The following is a 27,144-nucleotide window of genomic DNA, read 5'->3' as shown; positions in this document are numbered from 1 at the left end:
TTAAATCCTGTTAACATTGTAAAAAAAAAAAACATACTAACGGGCTTTATTGATTTTACCATGTCGTGACCCAATCTCATTCATTGGGAAGACTGCACTGGTAAATAGTGTGTCTGTGGAGTAGCAATATGGCGAACACCTGGCTTCAAGCACCTTGGAATAACCTGAAATCATGAGTAGCAACATGGCCGGCATGACGACTTCCTGCAGCCGAGACTGTGAGGGTAGCAAGACGGCTGACATATGACTTGACCGAGGAAAAGCCACTACGGTGAGAGAAGCAAGATGGCTGACCGACGACTGCCTGTCAGCCGAACCGCGGAGTACCAAGATGGCTGACGTGGAGCTTCAATCGACATGTGAGCCACTTCCGGGTGAGGTCGGCGCAGAAGCAGTGAGAGAAGCCGGCAGCATGGCGGATAATCCGGTGTCAGAGCTGCTTCTCCAGCGGCTGCAGGATGTGGGCTGCGGGGGTTTGCACAGCCTGGAGCTGGCGGCGGAGCTGGGCCTGGATCACCAGCAGGTGGTGGGGGCTGTGAAGAGCCTGCAGTCCCTGGGGGAGGTGAGAGGAGGCTGGGAGGAAGCGGCTGACGCAATAAGTGACGCAATAAGTGACACAGGGAATGAGGGAGACCCACAACTAACGGGGATTATCTACAGTCATGACCGTGATCGATAATAGATGGGATAATCTATAACCAATGCACTGATCAATAACCAATAGTGTAATCTATGGCCAATGCAGTGATCAATTACTGATAGGGTAATCTATAGCCCATGTAGTGATCAATTACTAATAGTGTAAAATATAGCCAATGCAGTGATTAATAACCAGTAGGGTAAACTATAGCCAATGAAGTGATCAATCACTAATATCTATAGTCAATGCAGTGATTATTAACCGATAGGGTAATCTATAGCCAATGCAGTGATCAATAATTGCTAAAATAATCTGTAGCCAATGCAGTAATCAGTAACCAATGGGGTAATATATAACCAGTTGGGTAACTGCCAATACAGGTATTATTCACTGATGCAATACCTGATGCACGGTTCATCCACAACAAGGATAATCTATACAGAATAACCAGTACTAAATACAACTATCAATAACTGATACAATAACAGTAGGACAATCAATAACTAATACCATGATTAATAAACAGTTTAACCAATAGTACATGCAGTAATCCATAACTAATACTGTACAATGTTTAGTAGGCAGCATAACTAATATCAATGCTTGGATAAAGCCAATACAGTGATTAATATAAATGCATTAGTAATATATTTATCAATACAAGAGGGTGCTGATAGCAGAGAGATCAAGGATCAGTAGAAGAATCAATAGCCAATATAGTAATCAAAGCTATCCAGGTATTAAAACAACAGTATAATCAATAGCTGATACATTGATCTGTTGTCAATACATAGGCCTATTTGCAATATTATGGTTGATTGCTATTGATGAGTGGACCGGATGATGCTATATGAGTGTTGATCACTAGCCAATCCATTGGTCAATAACCAATACGTGGGTCTATTAGCAATACATTGATCTATTGCCGATGGGGGGCAGGGGGGGGGGCTGATAAAACTGCCCAGGAAGATCTATCTCCAATCCTCTGATCATTTGCCCATTTCCAATATATTGATCTCTTTCCAATATTTTGCGTTGATTGGTATTGTTCCCTCCCCACAGCTAATCGAGGCGGAGCAGAGATCCGGCAGGCGCTGGGAGCTGAGCCCCGAGGGGGAAGAGATCGCTCGGGAGGGCAGCCATGAGGCCAGAGTCTTCTACTGTCTGCCCCAAGAGGGGCTGCCACAGAGCGAGCTCATGGTGAGTGCAGAGGGGGAGGAGGGACCCTCCTTACTGTCTGAGCCCATGGCTAAATATCACGAGAAAATAATTCTTCCACTTATGGTGTGGGCAAAGCATTATGGGTCGCAGCTTCGGGAAGCAGAGCGGTGACTTAACAGCTCGCCTTCGGAAGACGTTCTACAGAAGCCTACGTGCACATGTCCCCGACATTAGTCCAGTTGTCCGGGACGAGTGGATTTTTCCAGCTAGTGTGTGTATATTTCGCAAGAAGAAATGACCATCGTTGGACAGAGACGGAACTCGACTGGATTCCAGGAGCGATTAAAAGACCAAGACGACGACCCAAAGTAAGATGGGAGGATGGGAACGTGTGGGAGCGACGTGGAGAAGAGAGGCTGTAACCGCAGGACCTGGGAGATCACTGGGGAGGCTTCATCCAGCAGTGGGGAGACAAGGGCAGGAGAGGATGGGATGAGGGAATGTGTAGGAGTGACGTGGAGAAGAGAGGCTGTAACCGCAGGACCTGGGAGATCCTTGGGGAGGCTTCATCCAGCAGTGGGGAGACACGGGCTGGAGAGGATGGCTCTTCTAGTCCATCGGCTCGTGGAAGAAGATCCCACTATTTAGTCTTGCAAATGATCTAGTGTTATTTCACAGCGAAGAGAAGATGTATGCAGACAACAAAGTCTTCAAAATCACAAGGACCCGATGGCCATCCTCTCCAGCCCGTGTCTCCCCACTGCTGGATGAAGCCTTCCCAAGGATCTCCCAGATCCTGCGGTTACAGCCTCTCTTCTCCACGTCACTCCCACACATTCCCTCATCCCATCCTCTCCAGCCCGTGTCTCCCCACTGCTGGATTAAGTCTCCCCAGTGATCTCCCAGATCCTGCGGTTACAGCCTCTCTTCTCCACGTCGCTCCCACACATTCCCTCACCCCATCCTCTCCAGCCCGTGTCTCCCCACTGCTGGATTAAGTCTCCCCAGTGATCTCCCAGATCCTGCGGTTACAGCCTCTCTCCTCCACGTCGCTCCCACACACGTTCTCATCTCATCCTCCCATCTTACTTTGTGTCGTCATCTTGGTCTTTTCATCTCTCTTGGAATCCAGTTGAATTCCTTCTCTGTCCAACGATGGTCATTTCTTCTTGCAATAACTCCGGCCAATCGCCTTTTCAATGTCCTCACCCGTGTGATGATGTCACAGACTTTTGTTTGGTTTCGATCCCATTCATTATATTTCCCGTCTCTCCGAGTAATACCCAGCATGCATCTCTCCATATTTCTCTCCGTTGTCTGAAGCTTCAGAATTATCTTCGCATTTAGGGTCCAAGTGTCACATCCATATGTGAGCACGGGCAGGATACACGGGTCACACACATACGCGAGCGCGGGCAGGATACACGGGTCACATCCATACGCGAGCGCGGGAAGGATACACGGGTCACATCCATACGTGAGCGCGGGCAGGATACACGGGTCACATCCATATGTGAGCGCGGGCAGGATACACGGGTCACATCCATACGTGAGCGCGGGCAGGATACACGGGTCACAACCACACGTGAGCGCGGGCAGGATACACGGGTCACACCCATAAGTGAGCGCGGGCAGGGTACACGGGTCACACCCATACGTGAGCGCGGGCAGGATACACGGGTCACCCCCATACGTGAGCGCGGGAAGGATACACGAGTCACACCCACACGTGAGCGCGGGAAGGATACACGAGTCACACCCATACGTGAGCGCGGGAAGGATACACGGGTCACACCCATATGTGAGCGTGGGCAGGATACACGGGTCACATCCATACGTGAGCGCGGGCAGGATACACGGGTCACATCCATACGTGAGCGCGGGCAGGATACACGGGTCACATCCATACGTGAGCGTGGGCAGGATACACGGGTCACACCCACACGTGAGCACGGGCAGGATACACGGGTCACACCCATACATGAGCGCGGGCAGGATACACGGGTCACACCCATACGTGAGCACGGGCAGGATACACGGGTCACACCCATACGTGAGCACGGGCAGCATACACGGGTCACACCCATACGTGAGAGCGGGCAGGATACACGGGTCACACCCATACGTGAGCGCGGGCAGGATACACGGGTCACACCCATACGTGAGCGCGGGCAGGGTACACGGGTCACACCCATACGTGAGCGCGGGCAGCATACACGGGTCACACCCATACGTGAGCGCGGGCAGGATACACGGGTCACACCAATACGTGAGCGTGGGCAGGGTACACGGGTCACATTCATGCGTGAGCGCGGGCAGGATACACGGGTCACACCCATACGTGAGCGCGGGCAGGATACACGGGTCACACCCATACGTGAGCGCGGGCAGGATACACGGGTCACACCCATACGTGAGCGCGGGCAGCATACACGGGTCACACCCATACGTGAGCACGGGCAGGATACACGGGTCACACCCATACGTGAGCGCGGGCAGGATACATGGGTCACACCCATACGTGAGCGCGGGCAGGATACACGGGTCACACCCATACGTGAGCGCGGGCAGGATACATGGGTCACACCCATACGTTAGCGCGGGCAGCATACACGGGTCACACCCATACGTGAGCGCGGGCAGGATACACGGGTCACACCCATACGTGAGCGCGGGCAGGATACACGGGTCACACCAATACGTGAGCGTGGGCAGGGTACACGGGTCACATTCATGCGTGAGCGCGGGCAGGATACACGGGTCACACCCATACGTGAGCGCGGGCAGGATACACGGGTCACACCCATATGTGAGCGCGGGCAGGATACACGAGTCACACCCATACGTGAGCGTGGGCAAGATACACGGGTCACACCCATACGTGAGCGCGGGCAGGATACACGGGTCACACCCATACGTGAGCGCGGGCAGGATACACGGGTCACATCCATACGTGAGTGCGGGAAGGATACACGGGTCACATCCATACGTGAGCGCGGGCAGGATACACGGGTCACATCCATACGTGAGCGCGGGCAGGATACACGGGTCACACCCATACGTGAGCGCGGGCAGGATACACGGGTCACATCCATACGTGAGCGCGGGCAGCATACACGGGTCACACCCATACGTGAGCGCGGGCAGGATACACGGGTCACACCCATACGTGAGCGCGGGCAGGATACACTGGTCACATCCATACGTGAGTGCGGGAAGGATACACGGGTCACATCCATACGTGAGCGCGGGCAGGATACACGGGTCACATCCATACGTGAGCGCGGGCAGGATACACGGGTCACACCCATACGTGAGCGCGGGCAGGATACACGGGTCACATCCATACGTGAGCGCGGGCAGGATACACGGGTCACACCCATACGTGAGCGCGGGCAGCATACACGGGTCACATCCATACGTGAGCGCGGGCAGCATACACGGGTCACACCCATACGTGAGCGTGGGCAGGATACACGGATCACACCCACACGTGAGCGCGGGCAGGATACACGGGTCACATCCATACGTGAGCGCGGGCAGGGTACACGGGTCACACCCATACGTGAGCGCGGGCAGGATACACGGGTCACACCCATACATGAGCGCGGGCAGCATACACGGGTCACACCCATACGTGAGCGCGGGCAGGATGCACGGGTCACATCCATACGTGAGCGCGGGCAGGATACACGGATCACACCCATACGTGAGCGCGGGCAGGGTACACGGATCACACCCATACGTGAGCGCGGGCAGGATACACGGGTCACATCCATACGTGAGCGCGGGCAGGATACACTGGTCACATCCCATACGTGAGCGTGGGCAGGATACACGGGTCACACCCACACGTGAGCACGGGCAGGATACACGGGTCACACCCATACATGAGCGCGGGCAGGATACACGGGTCACACCCATACGTGAGCACGGGCAGGATACACGGGTCACACCCATACGTGAGCACGGGCAGCATACACGGGTCACACCCATACGTGAGAGCGGGCAGGATACACGGGTCACACCCATACGTGAGCGCGGGCAGGATACACGGGTCACACCCATACGTGAGCGCGGGCAGCATACACGGGTCACACCAATACGTGAGCGTGGGCAGGGTACACGGGTCACATTCATGCGTGAGCGCGGGCAGGATACACGGGTCACACCCATACGTGAGCGCGGGCAGGATACACGGGTCACACCCATACGTGAGCGCGGGCAGGGTACACGGGTCACACCCATACGTGAGCGCGGGCAGCATACACGGGTCACACCCATACGTGAGCGCGGGCAGGATACACGGGTCACACCAATACGTGAGCGTGGGCAGGGTACACGGGTCACATTCATGCGTGAGCGCGGGCAGGATACACGGGTCACACCCATACGTGAGCGCGGGCAGGATACACGGGTCACACCCATACGTGAGCGCGGGCAGGATACACGGGTCACACCCATACGTGAGCGCGGGCAGCATGCACGGGTCACACCCATACGTGAGCACGGGAAGGATACACGGGTCACACCCATACGTGAGCGCGGGCAGGATACACGGGTCACATCCATACGTGAGCGCGGGCAGGATACACGGGTCACACCCATACGTGAGCGCGGGCAGGATACACGGGTCACATCCATACGTGAGCGCGGGCAGGATACACGGGTCACATCCATACGTGAGCGCGGGCAGGATACACTGGTCACACCCATACGTGAGCGCGGGCAGCATACACGGGTCACATCCATACGTGAGCGCGGGCAGCATACACGGGTCACACCCATACGTGAGCGCGGGCAGGATACACGGATCACACCCACACGTGAGCGCGGGCAGGATACACGGGTCACATCCATACGTGAGCGCGGGCAGGGTACACGGGTCACACCCATACGTGAGCGCGGGCAGGATACACGGGTCACACCCATACATGAGCGCGGGCAGCATACACGGGTCACACCCATACGTGAGCGCGGGCAGGATGCACGGGTCACATCCATACGTGAGCGCGGGCAGGATACACGGATCACACCCATACGTGAGCGCGGGCAGGGTACACGGATCACACCCATACGTGAGCGCGGGCAGGATGCACGGGTCACACCCATACGTGAGCGCGGGCAGGATACACGGGTCACACCCATACATGAGCGCGGGCAGGATACATGGGTCACATCCATACGTGAGCGCGGGCAGGGTACACGGGTCACACCCATACGTGAGCGCGGGCAGGGTACACGGGTCACACCCATACGTGAGCGCGGGCAGGGTACACGGGTCACACCCATACGTGAGCGCGGGCAGGATACATGGGTCACATCCATACGTGAGCGCGGGCAGGATACACGGGTCACATCCATACGTGAGCGCGGGCAGGATACACGGGTCACACCCATACGTGAGCGCGGGCAGGATACACGGGTCACACCCATACGTGAGCGCGGGCAGGATACACGAGTCACACCCATACATGAGCGCGGGCAGGATACATGGGTCACATCCATACGTGAGCGCGGGCAGGATACACGGGTCACACCCATACATGAGCGCGGGCAGGATACATGGGTCACATCCATACGTGGGCGCGGGCAGGATACACGGGTCACACCCATACGTGAGCGCGGGCAGGATACACGGGTCACACCCATACGTGAGCGCGGGCAGGATACACGGGTCACATCCATACGTGGGCGCGGGCAGGATACACGGGTCACACCCATACGTGAGCGCGGGCAGGATACACGGGTCACACCCATACGTGGGCGCGGGCAGGATACACGGGTCACACCCATACGTGAGCGCGGGCAGGATACACGGGTCACACCCATACGTGAGCGTGGGCAGGATACACGGGTCACACCCATACGTGAGCGCGGGCAGGATACATGGGTCACATCCATACGTGAGCGCGGGCAGGATACACGGGTCACACCCATACGTGAGCGCGGGCAGGATACACGGGTCACACCCATACGTGAGCGCGGGCAGGATACATGGGTCACATCCATACGTGAGCGCGGGCAGGATACACGGGTCACACCCATACATGAGTGCGGGCAGGATACACGGGTCACACCCATACGTGAGCGCGGGCAGGATACACGGGTCACACCCATACGTGAGCGCGGGCAGGATACACGGGTCACACCCATACGTGAGCGCGGGCAGGATACACGGGTCACACCCATACATGAGCGCGGGCAGGATACATGGGTCACACCCATACGTGTCACGGACCTCCTTTCTATAACCGCCCCGTCCATGTCTTGCAGAAGCTGCCGATAGGGAAGATCGGCTTCAGTAAGGCCATGTCTAACCGCTGGATCCGCCTGGATAAGTCGGCGGCGGGCGGGCCCCGGGTCTTCCCTGCGGTGAGTGTGAGGAACCCCTCCCTTTATCAGCACACGCCTCTCCCTGTCTTCCTCCATCTTTGCGCCTCTTTCTCTCCCCCATCTTTGCGCCTCTTTCTCTCCCCCATCTTTGCGCCTCTTTCTCTCCCCTCCTCACTCCCCTCTTTCTTGCTCTCCCCTCTTGTTTTCTCCCTCCCTCTCTCCCTCCTTTTCTCCTCCCCTCCCCCCCTCTCCCTCTCTCCTCCCCCTCTTCTCTCTTCACCCCTCTGTCTCCCCACTTCTGTCTCCTCTGCCCCCCCTCTCTCCCGCTCTCCCCTCTCTCTCCCTCATGCTCTCTCCCCTCTCTCTCCCTCACGCTCTCTCCCCTCTCTCTCCCTCACGCTCTCTCCCCTCTCTCTCCCTCACGCTCTCTCCCCTCTCTCTCCCTCACGCTCTCCCCTCTCTCTCCCTCACGCTCTCCCCTCTCTCTCCATCACGCTCTCTCCCCTCTCTCTCCCTCACTCTCTCTCCCCTCTCTCTCCCTCACTCTCTCTCCCCTCTCTCCCTCACGCTCTCTCCCCTCTCTCTCCCTCACGCTCTCTCCCCTCTCTCTCCCTCACGCTCTCTCCCCTCTCTCCCTCACGCTCTCTCCCCTCTCTCTCTCTCCCTCACGCTCTCTCCCCTCTCCCTCACGCTCTCTCCCCTCTCCCTCACGCTCTCTCCCCTCTCCCTCACGCTCTCTCCCCTCTCCCTCACGCTCTCTCCCCTCTCTCTCCCTCACGCTCTCTCCCCTCTCTCTCCCTCACGCTCTCTCCCCTCTCTCTCCCTCACGCTCTCTCCCCTCTCTCTCCCTCATGCTCTCTCCCCTCTCTCTCCCTCACGCTCTCTCCCCTCTCTCTCCCTCACGCTCTCTCCCCTCTCTCTCCCTCACGCTCTCTCCCCTCTCTCTCCCTCACGCTCTCTCCCCTCTCTCTCCCTCACGCTCTCTCCCCTCTCTCTCCCTCACGCTCTCTCCCCTCTCTCTCCCTCATGCTCTCTCCCCGCTCTCTCCCTCACGCTCTCTCCCCGCTCTCTCCCTCACCCGCTCTCTCCCCGCTCTCTCCCTCACCCGCTCTCTCCCTCACCCGCTCTCTCCCTCACCCGCTCTCTCCCTCACCCGCTCTCTCCCTCACCCTCTCTCCCTCACCCTCTCTCCCTCACCCTCTCTCCCTCACCCTCTCTCCCCTCTCTCTCCTCTCTCTCCCTCACCCTCTCTCCCCTCTCTCTCCCTCACCCTCTCTCCCCTCTCTCTCCCTCACGCTCTCTCCCCGCTCTCTCCCTCACCCGCTCTCTCCCTCACCCTCTCTCCCTCACCCGCTCTCTCCCTCACCCTCTCTCCCTCACCCTCTCTCCCTCACCCTCTCTCCCTCACCCTCTCTCCCTCACCCTCTCTCCCCTCTCTCTCCTCTCTCTCCCTCACCCTCTCTCTCCCTCACCCTCTCTCCCCTCTCTCTCCCTCACTCTCTCTCCCCTCTCTCTCCCTCACTCTCTCTCCCCTCTCTCCCCCTCACCCTCTCTCTCCCTCACGCTCTCCCCTCTCTCCCTCACGCAGGTGGCGTCCGTAGTAGACGCAGTGAAGGAGAAACTCTCGCTGATCCTGCAGGAAAAGGCCGATCAGATCAGCGAGAAAGAGCGGGGCGAGCTGAAGAAGAGGAAACTTCTCAACGAAGTGTGAGTCCTACAGCCACTGGCCTATGAAGTGGGAGACGCCAACTTGCGTCACCCCAGAGGTGTCCCTTCATCCCTACGAGGCTGAACGTTGCAATGTACCAAAACCCCGAGCAAAAAACCCCCTAATATTTGTAATTAAACCATACTAAATAATTCAACTTAAAATAAAGGCGGGCGGAGGCGCGCTGAGGGAAAGCGGGTGCTTTCCCTGGCCTTGGACCGCGTGCCGTCCGGGGGCGTGTCGGCGGGGGGGCCTGTGACGTCACGGAGCAGGTTCGCCCTCATTGGGCGATCCGCTCACGTGACTGGCCCTGCGCTCCCGTGAGCGCCAACACTTAACATTTTCTTAAAACCCACGCTTCCGCAACGCCTGCGTAAGCGTGCGCGAGCCCCCTGCTAAAGCCGCTCTCATTGCTGCTGCAGGGGCTCACTGCCGAGCAGCAGCGCGGGTCAGCGCCTAAGCGCCGACCATGCCCGAGGCCTAAGAATCGGGCTGGACACTGGCAGAGAAGAGAGGGGGAACGCTGTATGGAAATAATATATCTCTCTCGGTGACTGGGGGAGGTCTCTCTCGGTGACTGGGGGAGGTCAATCTCGGTGACTGTGGGAGGTCTCTCTCGGTGACTGGGGGAGGTCTCTCTCGGTGACTGTGGGAGGTCTCTCTCGGTGACTGTGGGAGGTCTCTCTCGGTGACTGGGGGAGGTCTCTCTCGGTGACTGGGGGAGGTCTCTCTCGGTGACTGGGGGAGGTCTCTCGGTGACTGGGGGAGGTCTCTCGGTGACTGGGGGAGGTCTCTCTCTCGGTGACTGGGGGAGGTCTCTCGGTGACTGGGGGAGGTCTCTCTCGGTGACTGGGGGAGGTCTCTCTCGATGTCTGGGGGAGGTCTCTCTCGGTGACTGGGGGAGGTCTCTCTCGGTGACTGGGGGAGGTCTCTCTCGGTGACTGGGGGAGGTCTCTCTCGGTGACTGGGGGCGGTCTCTCTCGGTGACTGGGGGAGTTCTCTCTCGGTGACTGGGGGAGGTCTCTCTCTCGGTGACTGGGGGAGGTCTCTCTCTCGGTGACTGGGGGAGGTCTCTCTCTCGGTGACCTGGGGAGGTCTCTGTCTCGGTGACTGGGGGAGGTCTCTGTCTCGGTGACTGGGGGAGGTCTCTCTCTCGGTGACCGGGGGAGGTCTCTCTCTCGGTGACCGGGGGAGGTCTCTCTCGGTGACCGGGGGAGGTCTCTCTCGGTGACCGGGGGAGGTCTCTCTCGGTGACCGGGGGAGGTCTCTCTCGGTGACCGGGGGAGGTCTCTCTCGGTGACCGGGGGAGGTCTCTCTCGAAAGTTCATATATTGTATGGGGGAAATAACACAGTAGACGTGCAATTCCCCAGTTCGTACACTAGAGGGTGGTGTTGCTCTCCTCCATAAGCTACATATGAGAAGGTCCATCGGGCGCATCGCGTCAATGGGAGTTGTGCGCTGATCTGTGCGCTGAATGAATCTGCCGCTTCTGGTCGGCACGGAGTATGGGGGACATGCAGTGTAATGGGGGGACCTCCTTAGGGAGCGAGTGTCCGTGGTCCGCCGGATGTCGTGCTGATATTAAGTGGGATCTTGTGTGTGGGTTTTAGGACGGTTAAAACGTACTGGGTGACGAAGGGGAGCGGATTCAGCACCAGCATCGCCAAGCAAGAGACGGACCTAACGCCAGAGATGATCGCCAGGTATATGGAGGGGGTATGTCATGTGTCACCCTGCGGGGGAAGGGACAGACTCCATGTCCCATAGCTCCCTCCTGTCTGTGTCACTGTGTCACCCTGCGGGGGGAGGGACAGACTCCATGTCCCATAGCTCCCTCCTGTCTGTGTCACTGTGTCACCCTGCGGGGGGAGGGACAGACTCCATGTCCCATAGCTCCCTCCTGTCTGTGTCACTGTGTCACCCTGCGGGGGGAGGGACAGACTCCATGTCCCATAGCTCCCTCCTGTCTGTGTCACCCTGCGGGGGGAGGGACAGACTCCATGTCCTATAGCTCCCTCCTGTCTGTGTCCCTGTGTCACCCTGCGGTGGGAGGGACAGACTCCATGTCCCATAGCTCCCTCCTGTCTGTGTCACTGTGTCACCCTGCGGGGGGAGGGACAGACTCCATGTCCCATAGCTCCCTCCTGTCTGTGTCACTGTGTCACCCTGCGGGGGGAGGGACAGACTCCATGTCCCATAGCTCCCTCCTGTCTGTGTCACTGTGTCACCCTGCGGGGGGAGGGACAGACTCCGTGTCCCATAGCTCCCTCCTGTCTGTGTCACTGTGTCACCCTGCGGGGGGAGGGACAGACTCCATGTCCCATAGCTCCCTCCTGTCTGTGTCACTGTGTCACCCTGCGGGGGGAGGGACAGACTCCATGTCCCATAGCTCCCTCCTGTCTGTGTCACCCTGCGGGGGGAGGGACAGACTCCGTGTCCTATAGCTCCCTCCTGTCTGTGTCCCTGTGTCACCCTGCGGTGGGAGGGACAGACTCCATGTCCCATAGCTCCCTCCTGTCTGTGTCACTGTGTCACCCTGCGGGGGGAGGGACAGACTCCATGTCCCATAGCTACCTCCTGTCTGTGTCACTGTGTCACCCTGCGGGGGGAGGGACAGGCTCCATGTCCCATAGCTCCCTCCTGTCTGTGTCACCCTGCGGGGGGAGGGACAGACTCCATGTCCCATAGCTCCCTCCTGTCTGTGTCACCGTGTCACCCTGCGGGGGGAGGGACAGACTCCATGTCCCATAGCTCCCTCCTGTCTGTGTCACCCTGCGGGGGGAGGGACAGACCCCATGCCTATATTATGTTCATATAGCTAATTCCTTTCTCTCCTCATTTTTCCTCCTTCCTCTGCTGCCGTACACCTTCTCTGTCTCTGTCCGTCTCCCTTTCTCCTCCCTCCTCTCACCCTCCTCTCCCCCTCCTCCCTCCCTCCTCTCTCCCTCCTCTCTCTCTCCTCTCTCCCTCCTCTCTCCCTTCTCCCTCCCTCCTCTCTCCCTCCCTCCCTCCTCTCTCCCTCCCTCTCTCCTCTCTCCCTCCTCTCTCCCTCCTCCCTCCCTCCTCCTCCTCAGCGGTTCCTGGCGAGATAAGAAGTTTAAAGCGTATAATTTTAACGCGCTGGGCGTGATGCCGGAGTCGGGGCACCTGCACCCGCTGATGAAAGTGCGCACGCAATTCCGCCAGATCTTCCTGGAGATGGGGTGAGTAACGCAGCTACCCCCCGAATCCAAGCCCCCCCTTTCTCTTTCTCTCTCCACCCCCACCCCTTCTCTCTCCACCCCCACCCCTTTCTCCTTCTCTCGCCACCACCACCCCTTTCCCCTGCTCTCCACCCCCACCCCTTCCCCCTTCTCTCTCCACCCCCACCCTTTTCCCCTTCTCTCTTCACCCCCACCCCTTCTCTCTCCACCCCCACCCCTTCTCTCTCCACCCCCACCCTTTTCCCCTTCTCTCTCCACCCCCACCCATTTCCCCTTCTCTCTCCACCCCCACCCATTTCCCCTTCTCTCTCCACCCCCACCCCTTCTCTCTCCACCCCCACCCCTTCTCTCTCCACCCCCACCCCTTTCCCCTTCTCTCTTCACCCCCACCCCTTCTCTCTCCTCCCCCACCCTTTTCCCCTTCTCTCTCCACCCCCACCCATTTCCCCTTCACTCTCCACCCCCACCCCTTCTCTCTCCACCCCCACCCATTTCCCCTTCTCTCCACCCCCACCCCTTCCCCCTTCTCTCCACCCCCACCCCTTCCCCCTTCTCTCTCCACCCCCACCCCTTCCCCCTTCTCTCTCCACCCCCACCCCTTCCCCCTTCTCTCTCCACCCCACCCCTTCCCCCTTCTCTCTCCACCCCACCCCTTCCCCCTTCTCTCTCCACCCTCACCCCATTTCCCCTTCTCTCTCCACCCCCACCCCTTCCCCCTTCTCTCTCCACCCCCACCCCTTCCCCCTTCTCTCTCCACCCCCACCCCTTCCCCCTTCTCTCTCCACCCCCACCCCTTCCCCCTTCTTTCTCCAACCCCACCCCTTCCCCCTTCTCTCTCCACCCCCACCCCTTCCCCCTTCTCTCTCCACCCCCACCCCTTCCCCCTTCTCTCTCCACCCCCACCCCTTCCCCCTTCTCTCTCCACCCCCACCCCTTCCCCCTTCTCTCTCCACCCCCATCCCCCTTCTCTCCCCACCCCCATCCCTTCCCCCTTCTCTCTCCACCCCCATCCCTTCCCCCTTCTCTCTCCACCCCCCCCTTCTTTCCCCTCCTTTCTTCTCCATACCCACCATTCCCCCTTCTCTCTCTCCACCACCACCCTTTTCTCCTTCTCTCTCCACCCCCACCCCTTTCCCCTTCTCTCTCCACCCCCACCCCTTTCCCCTTCTCTCTCCACCACCACCCCTTTCCCCTTCTCTCTCCACCACCACCCCTTTCTCCTTCTTTCTCCACCCCTTCCCACTTCTCTCTCCACCCCCACCCCTTTCTCCTTCTCACTCCACCCCCCCCCTTCTTTCCCATCCTCTCTCTCCACCGTCCTCCTCTATGGGGGGGGGGGGGGGGGGAGAGGAGGAACAGACCAATATTTCTTGGAACAGTTCAAAATGTAATCCCGGTCCACTTCTCCGTTCAAATGGTCTCCGTTACTGAGCTTCCGTCCCTCTTAGTCATTGTATCCTGTGAGAGATGAAACTATTGTCCTCTTCTTGTTGGGAACACAGACTTCCATCAGTCGCTGCTTCCCGTGTGACTAACGACCGCTTTGGTTAACGAGCGGCCGACTAATTAGTCCTTTCCCTCCCATGTCCCAGCTTCACAGAAATGCCCACGAATAATTTCGTCGAGAGCTCGTTCTGGAACTTCGACGCCCTTTTCCAGCCTCAGCAGCACCCGGCGAGAGATCAACATGACACGTTCTTCATACTGGGTCAGTCGCTTACCTCTCTGTGTGTGTGTGTGTGTATTATCATCAACCCGTGTCTCCCCACTGCTGGATGAAGCCTCCCCAATGATCTCCCAGGTCCTGCGGTTATAGCCTCTCTTCTCCACGTCGCTCCCACACATTCCCTCACCCCATCCTCTCCAGCCCGTGTCTCCCCACTGCTGGATGAAGCCTCCCCAGTGATCTCCCAGGTCCTGCGGTTACAGCCTCTCTTCTCCACGTCGCTCCCACACATTCCCTCATCCCATCCTCTCCAGCCTGTGTCTCCCCACTGCTGGATGAAGCCTCCCCAGTGATCTCCCAGGTCCTGCGGTTACAGCCTCTCTTCTCCACGTCGCTCCCGCACATTCCCTCATCCCATCCTCTCCAGCCTGTGTCTCCCCACTGCTGGATGAAGCCTCCCCAGTGATCTCCCAGGTCCTGCGGTTACAGTCTCTCTTCTCCACGTCGCTCCCACACATTCCCTCATCCCATCCTCTCCAGCCCGTGTCTCCCCACTGCTGGATGAAGCCTCCCCAGTGATCCCCCAGGTCCTGCGGTTACAGTCTCTCTTCTCCACGTCGCTCCCACACATTCCCTCATCCCATCCTCTCCAGCCCGTGTCTCCCCACTGCTGGATGAAGCCTCCCCAGTGATCTCCCAGGTCCTGCGGTTATAGCCTCTCTTCTCCACGTCGCTCCCACACATTCCCTCATCCCATCCTCTCCAGCCCGTGTCTCCCCACTGCTGGATGAAGCCTCCCCAGTGATCTCCCAGGTCCTGCGGTTACAGCCTCTCTTCTCCACGTCGCTCCCACACATTCCCTCATCCCATCCTCTCCAGCCCGTGTCTCCCCACTGCTGGATGAAGCCTCCCCAGTGATCTCCCAGGTCCTGCGGTTACAGCCTCTCTTCTCCACGTCGCTCCCGCACATTCCCTCATCCCATCCTCTCCAGCCTGTGTCTCCCCACTGCTGGATGAAGCCTCCCCAGTGATCTCCCAGGTCCTGCGGTTACAGTCTCTCTTCTCCACGTCGCTCCCACACATTCCCTCATCCCATCCTCTCCAGCCCGTGTCTCCCCACTGCTGGATGAAGCCTCCCCAGTGATCCCCCAGGTCCTGCGGTTACAGTCTCTCTTCTCCACGTCGCTCCCACACATTCCCTCATCCCATCCTCTCCAGCCCGTGTCTCCCCACTGCTGGATGAAGCCTCCCCAGTGATCTCCCAGGTCCTGCGGTTACAGCCTCTCTTCTCCACGTCGCTCCCGCACATTCCCTCATCCCATCCTCTCCAGCCTGTGTCTCCCCACTGCTGGATGAAGCCTCCCCAGTGATCTCCCAGGTCCTGCGGTTACAGTCTCTCTTCTCCACGTCGCTCCCACACATTCCCTCATCCCATCCTCTCCAGCCCGTGTCTCCCCACTGCTGGATGAAGCCTCCCCAGTGATCTCCCAGGTCCTGCGGTTACAGCCTCTCTTCTCCACGTCGCTCCCGCACATTCCCTCATCCCATCCTCTCCAGCCCGTGTCTCCCCACTGCTGGATGAAGCTTCCCCAGTGATCTCCCAGGTCCTGCGGTTACAGCCTCTCTTCTCCACGTCGCTCCCACACATTCCCTCACCCCATCCTCTCCAGCCCGTGTCTCCCCACTGCTGGATGAAGCCTCCCCAGTGATCTCCCAGGTCCTGCGGTTACAGCCTCTCTTCTCCACGTCGCTCCCACACACGCTCCCATCTCATCCTCCCATCTTACTCTTGGTCTTTTCATCTCTCTTGGAATCCAGTTGAGTTCCATCTTTTTCCAACAATGGTCATTTCTTCTTGCGATATGCTGGACCCTGCGCCATTTTAATTTTTTCCCACTTGTGATGATGTCGCAGACTTTTGTTTGGTTTCGAACCCATCCATTCTATTTCCCGTTTCTCAGGGTAATACCCAGCATGCATCTCTCCATACTTCTTTACGTTGTCTGAACCTTCTGAATTATCTTCACATTTAGGGTCCAAATGTCACAACCATACGCGAGCGCGGACAGGAGACACGAGTCACACCCATACGTGAGCGCGGACAGGAGACACGGGTCACATCCATACATGGGCGTGGGCAGGAGACACGAGTCACACCCATACGTGAGCGCGGGCAGGGTACACGGGTCACACACTTTCCTCTTGAGGCGCAGTGGGAGGTTCCCTGGTAAGATTGTCTTGTTTCTTACAAACGCACGTCCGTCCCATCTTCATTCTCCTGTTGATTTAATTCCAAATGTTCCCGTCCTTTGTTACTCGCCGGCCAAGGTAGACATAGTCTTCAACTTCTAGTTCTATTCCATTAGTTTCAGTCTTTGCAGACGGGACACGTGTTGAACATCCCTTTGCTGAGACTCGTATGGAGGCCACTTCCTCACTTTGCTTCGGCGAGTTCTCCGATTTGTTGCTGGAGGTCTCCTGGGCTTGTGGTAAAGATAACAATGTCCTCTGCAAATTGTAGGGGGACTCAAATATTCACCGTTGATCTTGAAGTCTTTTCTTCCCAATCTAATGTCTTGAACAATTCTTCTGGTGTTGCATTGAGAAGCTTTGGGGACGCTGTGTCTCCCACTCCCTCGCTGATCCTGGTGACACGGTGTCTCCCGGCCGCACTCCCTCGCTGATCCTGGTGACACGGTGTCTCCCGGCCGCACTCCCTCGCTGATCCTGGTGACACGGTGTCTCCCGGCCGCACTCCCTCGCTGATCCTGGTGACACGGTGTCTCCCGGCCGCACTCCCTCGCTGATCCTGGTGATGCGGTGTCTCCCGGCCGCACTCCCTCGCTGATCCTGGTGACGCGGTGTCTCCCGGCGCGCTCCCTCGCTGATCCTGGTGAGGCAGTGTCTCCCGGACGCACTCCCTCGCTGATCCTGGCGACGCGGTGTCTCCCGGCCGCACTCCCTCGCTGATCCTGGTGACGCGGTGTCTCCCGGCGCGCTCCCTCGCTGATCCTGGTGAGGCAGTGTCTCCCGGACGCACTCCCTCGCTGATCCTGGCGACGCGGTGTCTCTCGGCCGCGCTCCCTCGCTGATCCTGGTGACGCTGTGTCTCCCGGCCACACTCCCTCGCTGATCCTGGTGACACGGTGTCTCCCGGCCGCACTCCCTCGCTGATCCTGGTGACGCTGTGTCTCCCGGCCACACTCCCTCGCTGATCCTGGTGACGCGGTGTCTCCCGGCCGCACTCCCTCGCTAATCCTGGTGACGCTGTGTCTCCCGGCCACACTCCCTCGCTGATCCTGGCGACGCGGTGTCTCCCGGCCGCACTCCCTCGCTAATCCTGGTGACGCTGTGTCTCCCGGCCGCACTCCCTCGCTGATCCTGGCGACGCGGTGTCTCCCGGTCGCACTCCCTCACTGATCCTGGCGACGCGGTGTCTCCCGGCCGCACTCCCTCGCTGATCCTGGTGACGCGGTGTCTCCCGGACGCACTCCCTCGCTGATCCTAGTGACGCGGTGTCTCCCGGCTGCACTCCCACGCTGATCCTGGTGACGCGGTGTCTCCCGGCCGCGCTCCCTCGCTGATCCTGGTGACACGGTATCTCCCGGCCGCACTCCCTCGCTGATCCTGGCGACGCGGTGTCTCCCGGCCGCGCTCCCTCGCTGATCCTGGTGACGCGGTGTCTCCCTGCTGCGCTCCCTCGCTGATCCTGGCGACGCGGTGTCTCCCAGCCGCACTCCCTCGCTGATCCTGGCGACGCGGTGTCTCCCGGCCGCACTCCCTCGCTGATCCTGGTGACGCGGTGCCTCCCGGCCGCGCTCCCTCGCTGATCCTGGTGACGCGGTGCCTCCCGGCCGCGCTCCCTCGCTGATCCTCATCTTGCTTGTATGTTCATGTAATCTAACGGTTGATGTGGGATTCTCATAAATGTTCCTCATAATATCAACATTCGCTTCTGCAACACTTTGTCTTAATGCTTCTAGGCCCGCTGAGGGGTAGACAGAATCAAATACTTTTCCTAATCTACGAATCCTAAGCCGGGTGGTATATCCTATTCATTTCTTGGGGAAATCACTTTGGATGTGGCCCATTGTGTTGTATCCCCTGGGAAATCCGGCACGTTCTCCAGGCTTGGCGAAGTCCGGGGTCTGTTGCCGGCTGACTAGCGAGTGCAGTATCTTCATAAAACCCTTGTAAGTGATTGGAAGTGGGCTGCTGGGTCTGTAGTTCCTGAGGACGTCTGTGCCTCCTTCCTTGTGGATGAGGATACCTCTGCCATTACACCACGGCTCTGGCATTTTCCTGTTCTTCAGGCCGCACGTGGAGAGATTTGCCGGGATTTTCTCTACTTCTTCCCCGGCTTCTCTCAGGATCTCGGCTGTAATTCCCTCTTCCCCGGGAGCCGTCCCATTCTTCATGGACGTTCTTGCCACTTCTTCTGGAAGGACGCACGGTGAAGCTTGGTGGTTTCTTCTCGCTTGCCCTGTATTTTGCCTGTGTATATAACACTCTGTGTACAATAAATGTTGTCCTTGCAATGTTTGCTTTGGGATACATCCCTAGCTCCCTGTGTTCTCGCGTGTGCCCTGGTTGTAGATCTGTACATAAGATGTATGGGGGTTTCACCATGAATAACATCAGTCTGATGTTCACTTTAAGATCCCGCGGACGCAACACAATTTCCTATGGATTATCTTGAGCGGGTGAAGAAGGTTCATTCGGAGGGGGGATATGGCTCGCAGGGGTAAGTGAGAGGTGCAGACTCCATGTCCCATAGCTCCCTCCTGTCTGTGTCACTGTGTCACCCTGCGGGGGCAGGGACAGACTCCATGTCCCATAGCTCCCTCCTGTCTGTGTCACTGTGTCACCCTGCGGGGGGAGGGACAGACTCCATGTCCCATAGCTCCCTCCTGTCTGTGTCACTGTGTCACCCTGTGGGGGGAGGGACAGACTCCATGTCCCATAGCTCCCTCCTGTCTGTGTCACCCTGCGGGGGGAGGGACAGACTCCATGCCCCATAGCTCCCTCCTGTCTGTGTCACTGTGTCACCCTGCGGGGGAGGGACAGACTCCGTGCCCCATAGCTCCCTCCTGTCTGCGTCACCGTCCCTGTTGGGACAGGCTCACCACACCATTACAGTCCTGCTCCTTCCTCTGCAGTTACAAATACGCTTGGAGTATCCTCGACGCCCAGAAGAACCTGCTCCGGACTCACACCACGGCGGTCAGCGCCCGGATGCTGTACAAACTCGCTCAGCAGGTAAACACTGCCCGGAGCAGCCATGTTCACTGACCTTTGACCTGTGTAATATAAAACCTCTGCGTGCGGTGAGGTTGGGTAAATCCGTGTCCCGAACGCTAGTTCTGCAGAGTAATAGCGTCTGTCTGAGCCACGTTTTATTATTTCCCATTCCGATGGGCCGAGGTTTTAAAATAGGCCAGATTTGACGTCTTTCCTTCTCTCTCTCTCTGTGTGTGTGTCTCTCTCTCACATACGTCCCTCTCTCTCACACACGTCCCTCTCTCTCTCACACACGCCTCCCTCTCTCTCTCTCTCTCTCTCTGTGTCTCTCTCACACACGTCTCCCTCTCTCTCACACACACGTCTCCATCTCACACACACACACACGCCTCACACGTCTCCCTGTCTCTCACTCACACACACACACACATCTCCCTCTCTCATACACACACACGTCTCTCTCTCCTCCCTCTCTCTCTCTCTCTCTCTCTCTCTCTCTCTCTCTCTCTCTCTCTCTCTCTGTGTCTCTCTCACACACACGTCTCCCTCCCTCTCTCTATCTCTCTCTTTCTCTCTCTTTCTCTCTGTCTCTCTCCACACGTCTCCCTCTCTCTCACACACACGTCTCCATCTCTCTCACACACACGTCTCCATCTCACACACACACACACGCGCGCGTCTCACACACACACACACACACACGTCTCACACATACACACACACACACGTCTCCCTCTCTCTCACTCACACACACACACACACACATCTCCCTCTCTCATACACACACACGTCTCTCTCTCTCTCACACACACACATTTCTCTCTCCCTCTTTCTCCCTATTTCTCTCTCTCACACACGTCTCTCTCTCTCTCTCTCACACACGTCTCCCTCTCTCTCTCACACACATTTCTCTCTCTCACACACATTTCTCTCTCCCTCTTTCTCCCTCTTTCTCTCTCTCACACACGCCTCTCTCTCCCCTGCAGGAGTTCACCCCTGTGAAGTATTTCTCCATTGACCGCGTGTTCCGGAACGAGACTCTGGACGCCACTCACTTAGCCGAGTTTCACCAGATTGAGGGAGTGGTGGCAGATTACGGATTAACTCTGGGAGACCTCATGGGCGTTTTAAAGGAGTTCTTCAACAAGCTTGGTATGTTCCCCTGGCGCCCCTCAGAATATCTCTCCCTCTCATCCCCCCCCTCAGTATATCTCTCCCTCTCATCCCCCCCTCAGTATATCTCTCTCTCTCTCATCCCCCCCTCAGTATATCTCTCCCTCTCATCCCCCCCTCAGTATCTCTCCCTCTCATCCCCCCCTCAGTATATCTTTCCCTCTCATCCCCCCCTCAGTATATCTCTCTCTCTCTCATCCCCCCCTCAGTATATCTCTCCCTCTCATCCCCCCCTCAGTATATCTCTCTCTCTCATCCCCCCCTCAGTATATCTCTCCCTCTCACCCCCCCCCCCCCCCTCAGTATATCTCTCCCCCTCTGTATACCTCTCTCTCTCCCTCTCACCGCCCCCTCTGTATACCTCTCCCTCTCACCGCCCCCTCAGTACCGGGCCTAGCCACACATCCCAGTTCGGATTGGTCCCCGATGTAATGACCCGGTGTCGCTCATTGGTCTGTTCACGTTGCCACCGTCTGGCCTGCAACCAAACCGCGGGCACCCCGCTTCTAAGGGGTTATCGGGGTCCCCGCCTCCCAGCGGGGCCAGGTCTCCGGCCGTAAAGAGACAATAAAAGCTGGCTGTTCAAATTATTTTTCCTTTTTTTTTTTACTTGCCTTCGTAGTGGGTGTCGGTAGCCAGTCCAGGGTTCTCGTGGGAGGCTGGGGGGGGGTCCCCAGAAATGAAAGTAATGGGGTTCAGCTCCGGAGACCCCCTGCTTCAACCCGGTGTAATAAAATAATAATAAGAAACAATTAAAACCGGGTGGGATTGCTTGTATAAAGGAAGCCTGGCCGGACCGAACCCCTCGTCGTGCGTCTGCAGAAAATGGCAGGCTCTGTCTGACCAATCAGGGGAGAGGGGTGGGTGTCGGCATCTGGACGCACGCCTGGCGGCTTCCCACCGCCATGTTTGCACGCAGGGGGAATCGGGGCAGCCAAATGTTGTGAGAGATCCGGGGGTGTGCCATGCAACCGCCGACACAAGATAACACACAAGAACTACACAAGAATTATCGGGCCTCCGACAGGTCAGGTTACAATGAGCCACCTGTGCTGAAGCAGGGATATCCATCAGTGGCTCAGTCAAAGGCTGGCCAACTACAGTCCTCAATGGGCCATCAGCAAGTCAGGTATTCAGGCTGTCCCTGCTTCAGCACAGGTGGCTCAGTTTTCGACTGCTGTGCTGAAGCAGGGATATCCTTCTAACCTGTTGTTGGCCCTTGAGGACTGGAGTTGCCCACTCGTACCCTAATGCAATACAGCGACACGGGCTCCCGGGAGCAGCGAGCTGGGTTTGGGGTTGTATCGTCCCCTCTTCACGTACACCAGGGGTGCGCAAAGTGTGTGGCGGAGAATTTACAGGGGGGGGGGGGGGCTGCGCTCGCCCCCAAGGCACTTAAATTAAATGCCGGGGGGGGGGGGGGGGGACAGCGGGAGGCCTCTGCAGCTTCTCCTAGCTGGTGTTCGGCGGTGCGTTGTCGTGGTAACCGGCGTCAACTGGGTCACGTGACGTCTCGTGACCCCGCAATGTCATATGACGCCTGAGCCGAGTGGGGGGGAGGGGGGGCGCGAGCCGTGAGGTGAGCAGGCAGGGGGGGAGGCTGTGAGGGGGGCGTGGGGGGGAGGCTGTGAGGGGGGGGGGTTGGGGGGAGGGCTGTGAGTGCAAATTGCCCAGTGTAATGTTTGAGTCTTTTGGTATCGAAATGTAAAGATAATGATCGTTCTCTTTTTGTTGTAGGAATCACGAAATTGCGTTTCAAACCGGCTTACAACCCCTACACGGAGCCCAGTATGGAAGTGTTTAGCTACCACGAAGGTGAGGAGTCCTGATCTGCAGAGCTGACGCTCTAATCTACAGAGGAATACACACAGGGGAGGAAGCATTGGGAGGAGGGGATCCTGCCCCGCAGAGCTTACACTCTAATATACAGAGGGATACAGATACAATACAGGGAGAGGAGGAACCATTGGGAGAGGGGAATCCTGCCCCGCAGAGCTTACACTCTAATATACAGAGGGATACAGATACAATACAGGGAGAGGAGGAACCATTGGGAGAGGGGAATCCTGCCCCGCAGAGCTTACACTCTAATATACAGAGGGACACAGATACAATACAGGGAGAGGGGGAACCATTGGGAGAAGGGAATCCTGCCCCGCAGAGCTTACACTCTAATATACAGAGGGACACAGATACACTACAGGGAGAGGGAACCATTGGGAGAAGGGAATCCTGCCCCGCAGAGCTTACACTCTAATATACAGAGTGACACAGATACAATACAGGGAGAGGAGGGACCATTGGAGAAGGGAATCCTGCCCCGCAGAGCTTACACTCTAATATACAGAGGGACACAGATACAATACAGGGAGAGGGGGAACCATTGGGAGAAGGGAATCCTGCCCCGCAGAGCTTACACTCTAATATACAGAGGGACACAGATACAATACAGGGAGAGGAGGGACCATTGGGAGAAGGGAATCCTGCCCCGCAGAGCTTACACTCTAATATACAGAGGGGCACAGATACAATACAGGGAGAGGAGGAACAATTGGGAGAGGGGAATCCTGCCCCGCAGAGCTTACACTCTAATATACAGAGGGACACAGATACAATACAGGGAGAGGAGGGACCATTGGGAGGAGGGGATCCTGCCCCACAGAGCTTACACTCTAATATACAGAGGGACACAGATACAATACAGAGAGAGGAGGGACCATTGGAGAAGGGAATCCTGCCCCGCAGAGCTTACACTCTCATATACAGAGGGACACAGATACAATACAGGGAGAGGAGGAACCATTGGGAGAAGGGAACCCTGCCCCGCAGAGCTTACACTCTAATATACAGAGGGACACAGATACAATACAGGGAGAGGAGGGACCATTGGAGAAGGGAATCCTGCCCCGCAGAGCTTACACTCTCATATACAGAGGGACACAGATACAATACAGGGAGAGGAGGGACCATTGGAGAAGGGAATCCTGCCCCGCAGAGCTTACACTCTCATATACAGAGGGACACAGATACAATACAGGGAGAGGGGGAACCATTGGGAGAAGGGAATCCTGCCCCGCAGAGCTTACACTCTCATATACAGAGGGACACAGATACAATACAGGGAGAGGAGGGACCATTGGAGAAGGGAATCCTGCCCCGCAGAGCTTACACTCTCATATACAGAGGGACACAGATACAATACAGGGAGAGGAGGAACCATTGGAAGAAGGGAATCCTGCCCCGCAGAGCTTACACTCTAATATACAGAGGGACACAGGTACACTACAGGGAGAGAATCAGTAGCAGGCACTACAATTTAAACGAAGTTCTGGTCTTACTGATTTCCCATGAAGGGTCTCTCCATAATATTAAGTGTTTCTCTCCCCCTCTCCCCCTCACCCCCTCCCCCCTCCCCTCACCCCCCCGGTGTGTCTCAGGTTTGAAGAAGTGGGTGGAGGTCGGCAATTCCGGTGTTTTCCGGCCGGAACTGCTGTTGCCTATGGGTTTGCCGGAAGACGTGTCCGTCATCGCGTGGGGGCTGTCTCTGGAAAGGTGAGCCTAAGGTTGGATCGCTCTGGGCCGCGGTTACTACGTCACGGGGGAGGGGGGGAGGAGTTGGATTGCTATCTAACCAGAGAGAAAATGGAGGACGCCTCTTTTGTTTCTTCCAAAATGGCCACCGCGGTCACTGGTGAAGACTGGGGGGGGGGTGGGGGTGGGTTTCATGTGACCCTTAATAAGGGCAAGGCGGTGGCACAAAGGCATTATGACCCGTCCGGCACTCAAAGGGTTATAGCAGATTATCCAGCCTTAAATTGGTAGGCCCAAAGCCTGTTGTAGTGTGTCCACATTTTATGGCCACGCACTTTCCCAGGGGCCCAGGACTGAAGTGGTTACTTAAGCCCCGGGGGTTGCCAAGCAGGGGCAGTTGTTAGAGTGCTTCTGCCCCTGGCGACGCTCGTGCAAGCAGGCAGCACAGTGCTGTTTTTCATGCCGACGTCAAAGAGACTTATCAGTGACGCTTATCCTAAAGTAATAATAATCTATATATATTATTATTTTTTTCCCCTTTTCTCAAGGCCGACCATGATCAAATACGGAATTAATAACATCCGGGAGCTGGTGGGGCACAAAGTGAACTTGCAGATGGTTTACGACGGCCCCATATGCCGACTGGATTCGTAACGTGGGGGGGGGGGGGGGCGGCACAGGCTTCACGGTCCCCCTGAATCTTTGTCTTTAGGGGAACATAGGGAGCCGTGTACCAAGCTCCTGGGGTATTTATTCTGATCCGCAGCATAAGATCCATGCATTTCCTATTACAGCGTAGTCACAAGCAACATATTTGTTAATGAAGTGTGTCCTGCTTTTGACACAGACTGTTAGCAACCTTCAGACCTGTTATGTTTAAATATAATCCCTCCCTGTAACTCCTGCTATTGCCCCATATAACCCCTCCCTGTAACTCCTGCTATTGCCCCATATAACCCCTCCCTATAACTCCTCCTCTTGCCCCATATAACCCCTCCCTATAACTCCTCCTATTGCCCCATATAACCTCTCCCTATAACTCCTCCTATTGCCCCATATAACCCCTCCCTATAACTCCTCCTATTGCCCCATATAACCCCTCCCTATAACTCCTCCTATTGCCCCATATAACCCCTCCCTATAACTCCTCCTCTTGCCCCATGTAACCCCTCCCTATAACTCCTGCTATTGCCCAATAACTCCTATTGCCCCATATAACCCCTCCCTATAACTCCTCCTATTGCCCCATATAACCCCTCCCTATAACTCCTCCTATTGCCCAATAACTCATATTGCCCCATATAACCCCTCCCTATAACTCCTCCCTATAACTCCTCCCTATAACTCCTCCCTATAACTCCTCCTATTGCCCAATAACTCCTATTGCCCCATATAGCCCCTCCCGTTGCCCCGCGTATCCACCCCCAGCTCCGGATCACGGCCCGGTGAACCCTTGGCGTTGTGTTTGTGCTGCGGAGTTGTGTTCACACAGCCGCCCGTTGCGCGGCAGAACCGGCCGGGTTCGAGCTGGGCGCCCCCTGCACCCCCAGCTCCGATCAGCAGAACCCTCGCATGCTGCGAGTATAACGGCGCTCGCGTCCCGCCGACCTGCGCTCCGCACACTTCCATCCAATCTCCCGCCGCGTGTGCGTTTCTATCATATCGATCACACGGCTACTCGCTACTCGCTACTCGCGTCTCCCGCTCCCGCCGGGCAGGACAAAGCTTTCCGAGAAGGGGAATCTCTCCCCTCCTGCGTTATCGAGCACTTTTCCCTCCCGCTCCGGGATAAAGAAATAAAAAAAAACTAAATGTACAGCCTTCCTGTTTCTTTTGTAGAAGAGATCTTGACATGACATTGTGTCTTTTGGTGGGGGAACATTAAAGATGGCTGCTGCCATGACCTCTCCCTGCTGCTGTTCAGGTTTTCAGGGTTAAATAAAAAAAAAAGCTGTGTGTGCTGTGCACGCGCATAGTAAGTGAAACTTCTTTGACTTTTGTCACAGAAATTGTATTTGTGTTGGTGTTGGTGATGTTTTAATTAAAAATCAAAATACAATCTCAATGACAAAACGCAAATAAATTTGACTTAGAATGCGCGTGCTCGGCACACATCCCCTGTATTAGCTATTTGCACTAAGTGTGAATTCCGCGTGTGACAGTGTGCGTGTGACTGAGAGTGTGCGTGTGACTGAGAGTGTGCGTGTGGCTGAGAGTGTGCGTGTGGCTGAGAGTGTGCGTGTGGCTGAGAGTGTGCGTGTGGCTGAGAGTGTGCGTGTGGCTGAGAGTGTGCGTGTGACTGAGAGTGTGCGTGTGACTGAGAGTGTGCGTGTGACTGAGAGTGTGCGTGTGACTGAGAGTGTGCGTGTGACTGAGAGTGTGCGTGTGACTGAGAGTGTGCGTGTGACTGAGAGTGTGCGTGTGACTGAGAGTGTGCGTGTGACTGAGAGTGTGCGTGTGACTGAGAGTGTGCGTGTGACTGA

The 27,144-nt window shown here is 57.1% G+C and overlaps 1 protein-coding gene across 1 annotated transcript; it reads left to right on the top strand.

Moving 5' to 3' along the window:
- The first annotated feature begins 328 nt into the window (after window positions 1-328).
- FARSA (phenylalanyl-tRNA synthetase subunit alpha) lies at window positions 329-26,477 on the top strand. The gene is made up of 13 exons (XM_075577505.1): window positions 329-562; window positions 1,703-1,840; window positions 8,078-8,176; window positions 9,726-9,844; window positions 11,458-11,550; window positions 12,922-13,050; window positions 14,643-14,758; window positions 19,376-19,460; window positions 19,876-19,975; window positions 20,944-21,109; window positions 22,868-22,945; window positions 24,568-24,682; window positions 25,210-26,477. The coding sequence occupies exons 1-13, from the start codon at window positions 332-334 to the stop codon at window positions 25,313-25,315; spliced, it is 1,575 nt and encodes a 524-aa protein (XP_075433620.1). The 5' UTR covers window positions 329-331; the 3' UTR covers window positions 25,316-26,477.
- Window positions 26,478-27,144: the final 667 nt, after the last annotated feature.

The sequence above is a fragment of the Ascaphus truei genome, chromosome 20 (genome assembly GCF_040206685.1).
Source record: "Ascaphus truei isolate aAscTru1 chromosome 20, aAscTru1.hap1, whole genome shotgun sequence".
Taxonomy (NCBI): domain Eukaryota; kingdom Metazoa; phylum Chordata; class Amphibia; order Anura; family Ascaphidae; genus Ascaphus; species Ascaphus truei.
Note: the sequence above shows the minus strand (reverse complement) of the source record. Positions and strands in the feature narration are given on the sequence as shown.